Source organism: Lipotes vexillifer, unplaced genomic scaffold (assembly GCF_000442215.2).
Source record: "Lipotes vexillifer unplaced genomic scaffold, Lipotes_vexillifer_v1.1 scaffold548, whole genome shotgun sequence".
NCBI classification, from domain to species: domain Eukaryota; kingdom Metazoa; phylum Chordata; class Mammalia; order Artiodactyla; family Lipotidae; genus Lipotes; species Lipotes vexillifer.
This window is the reverse complement of record NW_006789826.1, coordinates 416,391-428,943: the sequence shown is the minus strand read 5'-3', so window position 1 is coordinate 428,943 and position 12,553 is coordinate 416,391. Positions and strand designations below refer to the sequence as shown.

Below are 12,553 nucleotides of genomic sequence, written 5' to 3'. Positions count from 1 at the left end.
GAGTTCCAGAAAGTATTTAATTTTACCTCCTCTATTTATAGATGAAAAAAAACTTAGACCCACCAAGCTTTGACTAATATTGTGTTAAATTAAGACTAACTGCTGGGGAGAGAGGGGGTTGGCCCCAGGCACTGGGCCTTTTCTATAGGAAGGAGACACGCTTGGAGACCATTTGCTTTAAAAGGATGGAAATCATGTAGGTCTAACTCCTTCTTGAGGGCTTGGGCTCTTTGTTTTAAAAAGTGATAATATACCACCCTCTCCATCACTCTGGAAAGTAGTACTGAAAGTTCGCTGGGGGAGGGGGAAACATCCCACACGAGAAGATCAGGATGCTGAGTTGCTGCACTGCAGAGGTGGAATCTGAATGCAGTTTTACTCCTGGATGGCTGAGTGGTAACAAGACCTTTACATTAGCAAATGCACGTGGTCGGGAACAATTTTACGCTCTCTCTCGAGCAACTTCACACCTGAGGTGACCGTACTCCTCATTCCTCATATAAGCACAGATAGCTTTCTCCCCGCTAACGGCTTCCACTTATCTCTCTCTCCCTCTGTTTTTGTTTTTTTTTAATTAAAATGTGCAATACAACAAGAAAAGGAAAAGATGATCCTGCTTCCTGCCATGCAAGATGGTACGCAGAAGGCCAAGGTTAAATGCTGCATTTGGTTTCTTAAGCTTCTCTAACGTATAGGTATGAAAAAGCAATCAGGGACCAGAGTTTACAGCGGTGACTCTCTGAGGATGAAAACTTGACTTTAATTTGGACTCTCTGGCTAAGATAAAACCTGCTTCTGCTATTATTACCCCACTTATGTTTGTCCTTACTTTCTTTCTGCTCTGCCACCCAGCGAGTGGGAAGAACTTAACCTGACCTTGAAGAATACTCAGAGAATCTTGAGGACCATTGGGTTTTCAGTATCCAATAAAATTCTAGAGGCCTACCAACATTTAGATCATAGACTCAAGGACCTGAAAAGCATCTTAAAAATCATATTCAGCACACATTTAACAGACGAGGAAAATGAAGTCCAAAGAACTTGTTCCGTTTGTGAGTTGGTTGGAAGCAGGGTCAGAATTAGAACAAGCTCCCTCTTCGCATGGCACCATGACTAGGTTCCAACTATGTCCAGATTTCCAGATCACTCATGAAGGAAAATACCAGGCCTTCCACACAATGTTTGGAATTCCCTTAGTACAAGTTAAAAACTCCCAAGGAAAAGTCTCAAGAAAAGCCATCTCAGAGGTCACAGGAAGGAGGTATTTCGCCATTCTTAGGCTTATGGGGTCTTTATCCAGATCAATATCATATATTGAAATTAAAGCTGTGTATTGTTTTTTCTACCCAGGAATGATTAGACCGTATCTTTCCCCTCAAGAAGTTGCTTCCACAGGGAGATCAGCTCGGTGCTTTGTGACCCCCTAGAGGGGTGGGATAGGGAGGGTGGGAGGGAGGGAGACGCAAGAGGGGAGAGATATGGGGACATATGTATATGTATAGCTGATTCACTTTGTTATAAAGCAGAAACTAACACACCACTGTAAAGCAATTGTACTCCAATACGATGTTAAAAAAAAAAAAAAAGAAGTTGCTTCCACTTATGTTTCTGATCTGCTTCTACCCAACACACTCTATATTTCTGGTTTTAGATTCTGATGCAGCCTGTGGCAGGTGGGTTGTACAAAAATAAGGAGTATGGATTGATATCCATCCTGGAACGTAATGGTCAATGGTCAAATTCAACTCACAGATGCATTTTGTTTGTCCCACACACTGTTTTCAAATTTTTATTTTGGGTTTTATACTCAAGTCTGCTTTACTTATTTATATGGACTGCCTGGCCCCTGAAGACGTCTGCACTTATAGTCCCTGTTTAGAACTTCTCATCCCTCCTGAGAATGAAGTTGTGGGTGAGTGGACCTTGATTCTCCGTGAAGAGTTTAAAGACAGGCTTCCAGGGGCCAGCTTCTGGTACCCATGCTGGACCACCAGCCCTCCCATAACCCTGAGCAAAATCAAAATTAGTTCTCTGAAGTGATAATACTTTAGACTCATATCCGTCTTGAAACAACAACCTGGTTTTGGAAATGCAATCCATTTCATGGACTTGAGTAAAAGAGTGAAACAAATTTTATTGCAGTATTAGACAAAAACCTGACCAGAAGTATTTGGGGAATTTTAGTCTAGAGTCTTACTACCTGCCAGCACTATTAATTTTCTTTTTCATCTTGAGGAATAACCTCACCAAATATACCTATACAAGCTACTTTCATTTATTATTTTTTCTGAAGATATGACAGCATCTGTACAGTTTTAGAAATGATTATTATCCTTCAAAGTTTTGTGGGTTTTTTTTAAACAAAAAACCTTCTGAATTATTGGCTTCCTCTGACAATCTAGGTTGCATGTTCTAAACTAACGTGTCTCAGACAGATTTTGAATAACGTAAAAAGACAAAGCCCACATGAAAATAAAGAACTGTAAAATAGAATTTAAGCTGTCATATATGAATTTAGTTGATTATTAGTCTCTTAAAAACCTTCAAACACAAACACTTTATTCTAGTTCATAAAGATCGTTACCTTTGAGAGTTAAATATCTTTCAGTTCCTTTTAAATAGTTTTCTTTTTCAAAAGTTCAAACATTCCATGTTCCACAAATTCAAAAACCCTTCAGCTAGTGTAGAGAAAAACTGATATTTCAAAACCATGGCATTCTCAATTTCCTTTACACATGCCTATCATGAAAGGAAAAAAAAAATCCTTTTATGCCTACTGATGTAGACTTATTCAAAATTAGTTCTCTATCTACTCAGTAATATTTTTTAAAGTTTCACCACATCACCCATTCAGTGGTCATTCATTAGACCCACAGAAGAAGTTAGAGTATTATCTCATCAATATACTTAGTAAGTTTGTAAGTTAAAACTCCAACAGTGAAAAATTAGAATATTCTCTCAGGGTTATACAGAAATAAATGTGATTCTGAGGCTTCTTCTGTTGCAAAAACAAAAAACGAAACAGCTCCCGGATTTCCATGGGAAACTATTAGGAGAACTTTGGGAAATTCTCCTCATAGCATTTGTTTTTCATGAGGCTGAGCGGTCATCTCATCTAATGTCCTGTCAACAGGTATTCAAATGGGTAGTCTACACTTGCCTTTTACTGGCCGATAGAGATTTGTAAGATGTTGACTGTGTTCTGAGAAGGCTGATGTCCACAGAACTCAAAGCTTTCACTGCACTCTACAGAATACTGGACTAAGTAGGCCAACTAGGGGCAGGACTAAGTAGTCTCATCCCTCAGAGAAGGACACGTGTTTTCTTTGGTAATTTCACGTATTTTGATGGCTCGTGTAGAGGAAATGTTTAATCACAGGGTGTTGAGATAGATCTAATTTAACTGCTCTTAAAAAAGCATTAAACCCATTCTTGGGAATAATCAGAGTTGAATTCCAAATGCTGAAAACATTAGGATTGCTCTCATCATGCATCTGGTAAATTTGATTAGACCTATTCTCCCCATAGATGTCAAGTGTACAACCAAGAGTTTTTTAGCCTGTGTTCATTTCAGTCTTATGTCAAAGGTATTGTGTTGTCTCATACTTGTAAGATTTAAAAAAAAAATACACCTTCAAGCCCAACTGGAGAAAATGCTCAAACTGCAAGTAGCCATGACCCAAGTGCCAAGGAAGACAGTTACTCATCTCACCCGAATGTTTCCATTTCCAAGAAAATTTGGGCCACCACTGAGAAGCCAAACACACAGAAACAAAGTTACAGGACAACAAATTAAATCGGTTCTAAAACACTAAGTCTCTAATCCACTGGTCTTTCTGCCTGCGGGCCAATTTATCTTGATTCTGCATACTTTGCAGTTTCCGACCAAAGGATAACATCACTCTTATCCTCAGGTGGGGCAGGGCTGGACTGACTGCAGTGTGACTCCCACCATCAAGGAGGGAGGTGAGTTGGCCTTTGAAATGAGTGCATAGGCTTTCCACTCTGTGGGAATGTGTCACTGCACTACAAATGTACTAAATCATCTGAAATCTTCCTGGAAGAAAACATCGTTACGTTTTTTAAGTCCAAAACTGAGCTATTAATGTCTGGATCTGATCTGCTGACATCAGAGTCATTATCTTTTAAAGCTAAATTATTTTAAAGGCATCTAAGTTAAAAATGAGCTTCTGAATGTTAAAATTATATATTCCTGAATGCTCCTGTTCATTGCTCCTCGATGACAGTAGATTAAAGATGAGCTTTCATGATTAGCCTGAAATTCTATTTTGGATGCCCTCAGCTTCACAGCAATAAAGTAAATGTATGGAAGCTTTATTATTTTATAAAGATGCATATTTGTGGAGGGTCTCGGCATGAATTTAGAGTACTTGTTAATCCATGGAGTAATGGTTGGAATCTGGGACATAAGACCCGGGCTAAATTTCTTTACCTTCCTAACCCCACAGAGTCTTTGGAAAAATAGAAACAAAAGAGCACCAAGTACTTAAGGTAAGACACTGCTGTATTCATAATATAGAGAAATAACCACCATGCCTCATGGACAGGAGATGCAGTTCTCCACGGGGCTACAAAGCTCTGCTAGTAATAATTTTAATTGGATGCTGTCTTTGCTGCCTTCAGAAAGTATCATAAAGTGGAGTTATTACAGGCTACAAGCGCACTTACTGTGCTGGCCTCTCACAGGAGGAAACAGATAACATTTATCCTTCGGAGGGCAACGTCAATGGGCTTCTATTTGTTTCGTTTACATGCATTCCCAGTTGCCCGCTATCTGCTCCCTCTTCCCTCCTTCTAAGAGATCAATTTGAATTAGACGCTGCGGAAGTGGATGCTAAGTTTGGCCTGCCCTCTGCCTCCGGGGAGGGCGCCACCCGGCGGCCCGGTCCCCTGGGCCCTGGGCGGGGCGCGTACCTGCAGAGGATTGGGTGGCGTGAGCGGCGACGGGAGGCCGTGTCCCGGAGACTGGCTGGCTTTCTGAGGGGAGCTGGAGCTCTGCTGAGTTGGAGACGGTTGGTTCCGGTTCTGGGGGTGAGGGTGGGCGGGAGGAGCCGGCGGCGGTTGGGAGGCGGGCGGCGGCGGCGGCGGCGGCGGCTGGGACTGCGGGGGCACCTGCGGGTGCTGGCTGCCCGGCGGGGCGGGCGGCGGCGGCGGCGGCTGCTGGAGCTGGTGCAGCTGCTGGAGCTGCTGCAGTTGGGAGTTGAGGGATGAGGTAGCTGCGAGGAGACAGAGGGAACGTGGAGCTGAAACAAACACGTGGAGCTGAAACGTACACGACCAAACCGCGTGCTGTGCCTTTGACAGCCGGCACCCCGCGAGCCGAGACGGCTCCCCCTTAGAAAAAGTTTACCCTCATGCCCTGAAACTCCGTGGTATTTCAGAGGGTTTTGGTGCACTGCGAGAACAAGAGTCACTTCTCGGGGAAATTTTAAAATTTAGGGAGGACCAGAGTGTAACCCATCAGGCATTACTTCCAAAGGGACGGAGCAAACCAAGCGGGTGTACTAGGAACAGAGGTAATTTTTAAGTACTTTCTCCCTCTCTTCCTTTCCACACTGCTTGGGAAGGAAATACAAGATCTGATTTAGATTTTTAAAGTTCAACCTATTTAATTCTTTTGGCAAACGCTCAAATGGAGTTAAGAACAGAAAGCTAAAGTGTTCGTAATCTCCTTTTCATCATCGATACCACTAATGGTGTCATTTCTACTCGCTGCTTCAGACCTCTGCCAATGTGCTAGACATTGAGTTTCAAGTTTCTACCGTTTTTAAAAAATATTTAAAGATAGTACATGCTTCTTAGTTTTGCAGAATCAAAAGCTTGAGCCTGAACTTTTTGCCTGCTCATCAGAGAGACACAGCCCCACACCGGAAGGGTTATAGTCAGCGACTGTGCACTGTGGTGACTGGGCACACTGGCATCTCAAGGACAAGCCAGGAACCGAGAGGATGAAGTCATCTTTCCAGATTTTTCCTTGTTCTGTGAAAAGTAAGCGTTGCTGGGATAAGTTGTCTTAACACCGAGCTCACTACATTTGTTCCCATGTGCCTATCCAGCCCTGAACAATTTCTGCAGCAGAAAAACAGTTCGGCCAAAGAATGATCTAGAGCAAAGACTGCTACAAGTTCACTTTTTTCTTTGCCTGAATATCAGCCTAAAAGCTTTCCAATGAGCCTACAACTAAATATAAGGATCAATGTTGAACCCACAGGCCTTGGCTGCAATGCTATCCTGTTCCTGCCCTATTTAGAATTAGTCAAGATTCCTAAAAGTAGTAACTCCTGTTTGCGACATTAAACTAGTCCCCATGGGAAAAAAAAATGCTCCTTAAAAAAACATCTAGTGGTTCTGTAAAGTGACATATCATACACCTGACTTCATACAACAAAGATGTTCTTAAAAAATATATGTATTTTGAATACATGTGCTTATGTTGAGCACATCTGAAGAAGTTTCTCTGTAAGGAAGGCAACCAGGGACGATTTTTGTAAAATTAAGAATCATTTTGTGAAATGAAAACACCAGCCAGGCACTAGTGCTGTGTCTGGTAGTACGTAGGATTTAACAGGGAGACATAGTCCTGACTTTAAGGAGTTTATAGTGTGTTTGTGGATATAAGATTAACTTGTAAGAAATAATCAGGTTTGGGGTGCCTGTTACAGTCCTGCTAATTAATTGAGATGCTTGATACATCTCAGTTAATTGCCTAAATGGTCAACAGTGTGGAAACTAACCAAAAGGTCCAGGAAAATGAGGAGAGGGGTTTCTCTGTGGGCTAGAGAGGCCAAGGCAGTGTTCCTGAGGACCGAGAGGGCTCAAGAGAGTGAAGCCTATACCCAGAAGGAAGGAGGAGAGGATATTCCAGGCTGGAGAGACACCCAGATGACAGTGTGGCTTAGGTGATGTTTCTGAAGGACAGTGTGGAGAATGGACTGCCTGGAACAGAAACTTTGGGCCGTTTTGTTGATTTTAGACCTTAGAGAGGTGGGAGCCTGTCTTTGAAAGTGGTGGGAAGATGGATCACTCTCAATTCACCACTGGTATAAGTCAGATTTTAAATAGATAATCAGGTTTGTTTAAAGCAAGGCATAGCTGTATTGATGAAATGAGAGCTTGACATTTCCCAGGGGCACCAAATACCAATTCTGTGCTCTCAGGTCCATGTAGAGCTTCCATGTTGGACCAGTGGGGATGGCAAGTCCTCACTGGGTCAGTGAGTTACTCTAGGTCTGTTCAAACACTCAGCCCAGTGTGTGTCCTGCCTTTCATTTAAATCCAGAGTGCTCTGGGACTCTACAGGTAGAGACGGCTTGTGAGAGAGAGGGCTGGAAAATACCCAGTCAATGGGGACTCTGAACTTTCTGCTCAATTTTGCTGCAAACCTAAAACTGCTTTAAGAAATAAAGTCCATATTAAAAAAAATAATACCCAGTTAGCATCCCATTTATCGGAACTTTAAGAGAATGATCTGTTTTTGCCATTTTCCCCTCTCCCTGCTCCTATTGTACAAAATCACATTCTATTGACCAGCTGGGAACACAGCTCAATTCTAACCCCCCAGGATCTTCTGCAGTCTGGAGGGAGGGTCCTGGGGGAGTGGGGCTTGAGCTCTCCTTTTGGCGGAGTTATAGACTTTGGGAACCTGATTGCATCTGGCCTCCTGCCTGATTCAAATCAAACCTGTCCTGATTTCTTTCAGGTGGGGGGCACATATGTCAGTGCTTATTTTCATGGTTGACTTAAATACCATACTGTTTCATTTTGGTTAGAAAAGCATTTATCTAAATCAGCATTTGAAAACAGGAAAGACTGGGGAATATTGGCAGATAGACATTGGTAGACGGGTAGGTGCAGCAGAGCCTAACCTACTAATGAGACGTGGTCCCAAATATGTCTTCGTTTCTTGATGTTGGTGAGTTCACACTGCTTGGCTATGTCTTTCCCATAACCTGCATCTTGCCTGGAAAGGCATTAACCTAAACTAAACCTCTTTGAGTTACATGAACTAATTTGACATTCGCAAGCAAGAAATGATGGACAACAAAATATGTTCAGGTATGTACTGGATGCAAAGAAAAGCGTGAGGGGGCTGTACAAGAATGCCACTCTGGTCTAAAAAATGCCAAAAGCACCTACACAATAATATGAAAACAAAAGCAAAAAAATGCTAAAATATGGAGCCTCTAAATCACATACTGAGATACAGATACAAGTTAGGAAAGTTCAAGGACATATTTGAACTACAGAGGATGTTTGCAGATAAAATGATGATTGTTGGGGGTAAAGCTTTGACCCTATTTCACAGAAGATTTAAGACTTTACTTTCTTCCCAGGTATTTATGTCCTTTTATGATTATTTCCTCTATGTCTGGTTACTATACACTCCATGGGCCAATGTTTAATATAAAACTTAACTACATTAACAGTAAGTATGAAAGAAGTAAAAGAGAGGCACAGAAGTTTTCCTTAGGATGTTTGAAATTTTAAAAACTTACAATTTTGAAAAAGAAACACAAAACAATTTTCTATCGAACTTGGAATTTCCTAGAGTGGATTGGAACTTCCCAAATAAATAATTTAATATCACAAAGGAGAAGTCAAGAAGCTTGCATGTCTCCATTTGTTCAGTTTCTATATATCAACTAATTTAGGGAAAACATTTTCTTCTTTGGGATCTTTGTTAAAGGTGTTCTCAGGAAACCAGGCACATAAATAAAGCTCCACCACAGAGGTATCAAAACTATATGGGATGGGCTTTACATACAATTACTTCCAAGGCAGAGAAACGGAAAGTAAACTCATTCTCTCTACCTGCCCATGAAGGGCAAGGCCGTGAATGATGCTGGAGAAATACAAACGTTTCTTGTACTTTGCAAGGTACTGAAACACCTCGGGATTCACAGAAAGCCGAATAGGACTCAAATGCTAAAGGAAGTGTGAATCTTAGCAACACGCTCACTCACCTTTGTTAACACAAAGTACAACATCAGACTATTATAATCAGTGTAGTCAGGGGCTCAGTGTCAACATTTTCTGGGACTTTCCAGGTTCGGGGATCTGTGGGCGTGGTTGGCAAACTGGAGGCTTGGGTTTGAGAGTCTGCTGGGAAGGATTACCAGCTCTGGGCCTGGCTGGGACCTGACTTGCCTTATAGCAATACACTTACAGAGGGGAGAGGACCTGTGCTAAGGAGGAGGGAAGTGGGCGGGGTTTATCACTGCAAGTGACCAGGAATCCTGCAAAGAGCGTGATGGTGATGGCTTTTCAAGCCCATCCTTAGCCCAGTCCCCTGGTGCAAGCCTGGTCCTAGGGAGGGAGAAAGCACCAAGTAAAAACACAAAGGACAACCTTGAACTTCTTGCTAAGGGCAAGAAGCCAGATGCCAAAGACCACATACTGGATAGTTGCATTTATATGGAATGTACAGAATAGGCGAGTCCACAGAGACAGAAAGCAGATTAGTGGTTGCCAGGGGCCGGGGGGTAACTGCCCGTGGGTATGGGGCTCCTGGGCGGGGGTGATGAAAAAGTTCTAGAACTAGATAGTGGTGAGTGTTGGAGAACATTGTGAATGTACTTAATGCCACTGAATTGTATGCTTTAAGATGGTTAAAATGGCAAATTTTATGCTATGTGTATTTTACTATAATAATAGTAATAATAACAATATTATTAATAGCTAATAGGTGTTCCTCCATATTCACACACTGGACACCAAGCCGCACTGCCTTGGGACCCCACGAGGGAAGGGAATAATCCTTCTCCACTCTGCATGGCTGCGTAGTCCCCAGGGCTAGGGCTGTGCCTGCCAGAACAAAGGGAGAGACATGGGCAGGGCTGCAGGATGCCGGGCGGCACCAGGAGGAAAATGCTGTGTCCGCTGGAGGGGGAGAGGCACAAGTCTGGCAGTGGGAGCAACGGATTGCTATCAACGTGGACCGTGGATTCAGTCCTAGGCGCACACGAGACACCCCTCTAGAAATGCTGCCGAAGCTGGACTCTGAACAGGCCAAGAACAGTGACTGCAATTTGGGTTCAAAATCAGACAGTGCTTCACAGTTTGGAAAGCACTGTCATTTAAAATGGATAAATTAGCTTTTTCTTTGGCCACACCATGTGGCATGTGGGATCTTAGTTCCCTGACCAGGGATCGAACCTGTGCCCCCTGCATTGGAAACACGGAGTCTTAACCACTGGACCACCAGGGAAGTCCCCGGATGAATTAACTTTTCAGGACAACCATATGGATAGATGATATCACTGCCATGTTACACATATAGAACTTGGGCTCAGAAAGGTTAAGTGACCTGCCTGAGTTCACACAGCTAATGAGCGCTATGGCCGCCTCAGTCTTAGGTCTGCCACTTCCCAAAGCCTCTTAACAGAACAGAATCAGGCGCAAGCTATTTCCCCCTGAGGGTTGGAACGAAGATAACTACTCCCTCGTAGAGGGATGCCCTCCATGGCCCTGCTCTTGGGAAGAGGTGGCACAGGCCCCCAGCTTACAGAGGCTGCTTTGAAGGTGTCTGCTCAGTGATGAATCGTTCAGCTCCTGGGAAAGTGTGTACAGTTGTACTCCTGTCCTGCTGCAGGCAAAATGTTTTTTAAAGCCTGCTGATATGAAATATAAATGTATTTTGAGGATAAAGATGCTAATTTGAGTGTGAGCCATGAGTTATTTTAAGACCAGGGACATGGGGTCGAGGGAAAGGGGGTGATAGGTATGAGTGGATGGGAGGTGGGGAAGGGCCACAGCACACTTGCTTCGTGTCACAAGTTTGCCTCTGTGGTGAGAGAATGTTTCCTCTACACTTAGACCCTGGGCGGCCCCAACACTGTGCGCAGCTTGGTGACATTTTAAGGAAAGTAACCAAGTAGGGTATCAGGTTACGTTGTCCATGGAACTCTGTGATGTGTTGTCTCTAGAGTATAGTCAGGTGGCAGCTAAGAGTTCTCCAAATGGCTTTGTCCCTTAATTGGGGACAGTGACTCCCAGATCAGCCCCAGTTTTACAAATCAGTGAACTCATGCGCCACCGAAAAGGAAATCCCATGCTCCCTGATGTATGTAGCCTTTGCCTCCCTAACTCTGTATTTACTGTTCACTTTTCTTGCCCACTGAAATCCCTAGAAGAAGAAAAAAATGGAATCTAGAACAACTCAACCAGAAGAATTTGAGTCGGTAAAACTGGATATCTTCCCTCCTTCCAACCCCCTACCAAGTAATAACATCCAAGGTAGCTGAAGCAAGCATGCGGGTCAGGAACTCCTCCTGGTACCCTCATTAACAGCATCCCTAGCATGCACCGGCAGACAGAAGTTTTTGTAAAGTACATGGAAACGGCATTTTGGGGACTTGGAATTTTGAAAAAGTACAGAAGGTGAAGACTTTCTGGAAAATTTGCCTTTATTTTGGCAGCAATGCCCCAAACAAGCAATATCAGTTCTGCCTCAAAGATTATGATGTGTAACCATCTCACATGCAGTCAGTGTTCTCAGCTCCAGAAATATTGCTAATACATATCTTTAATCTGTCATTTGCTTTGTTTGCATTTAAGGCAGAGATCTAAGTATCTCTTGAGATGTCAGGGGAAAAGAAAGAGAGAAATTCTTCCAATGAACATATTCCCACAAATTTCCATGTATTGCCTGAGCCACACAAACTTCTTTCTTTGGTCAGGTGTTTCCCCCAACTCTATCTCAAATTATGGACCCGAATCGCCTGGGGAACTTGTTAGACAAGTGGATTCCAGAGGGTAGGACAAAGTCTGCATTCCAAAGCACCAACCCCCCCACACACCCCCCCGCAACGGGATCAGGAGCTATTGGCCTTGGGGCTCCTAGCAGCCCATCCAGGAGGGGAAGGCTCTTCCCTTGGCCTTCAACCTGAGCAGTTTGTTTATCCATCTCTATAATTTTGAGGATATTTCTTTTCAAAAAATGAATCTGTTCTTCCATTGGCAAAAAATTTCAAAACAAAAATCACTGGTTGGAAAAAAGAGAAAACAGACATCTGGGAATCTTCCAGCATTCTTTAACACCTTCTTTGAGATACAAGAGCAATTTGCCACCCATTACTGCCTTTGTTGACATTTAGGGGAGCACTCTTGGAGTATCGTAAATCTGAGACATAGGGAAGATGGAAAAAATGGAGGACAAGTGCCCACTGTAAAGCAAAGGGGTGAAGTGGTGGCATGGGCCGTCCCAAGGGGAACTGCACCCACCCAGCAATGTATCAGGGAGGCTGAGAACTCAAGGTGGCAAGTTCCCCTGAATTCCCACAGGGGTTTGCTGAGGCCTTCCTCTGGAACAGCTGACCTCCCAACATCTCCACCTGCAGAATGGCCCCTAGCTAGGCCTAAACTCTCAGGAAAATAATGGCAAGGCTCTCCACTAAAGAAATTGAAAAGCTGGGGAAGAATTAGGATTTCCAATGTGGATGTGGCACCCCAAAGTACATCCTTCTCTTCTCAGTCACCCTGAGGAAAGTTCACAGTCTCACCCCAATACACAGAGCTCTTCATCGCTCTTCCG

The 12,553-nt window shown here is 43.4% G+C and overlaps 1 protein-coding gene across 2 annotated transcripts in view; it reads right to left on the bottom strand.

Annotated features, from left to right (window-relative positions):
* Positions 1-12,553, bottom strand: part of POU6F2 (POU class 6 homeobox 2) — a 367,227-nt gene that overhangs the window by 115,366 nt on the left and 239,308 nt on the right. For both annotated transcript variants that reach the window (XM_007462843.1, XM_007462844.1), the window contains exon 4: positions 4,936-5,237. In XM_007462843.1, coding sequence (XP_007462905.1) covers positions 4,936-5,237 — 302 coding nt within the window. The remainder of the gene's footprint in view (positions 1-4,935; positions 5,238-12,553) is intronic.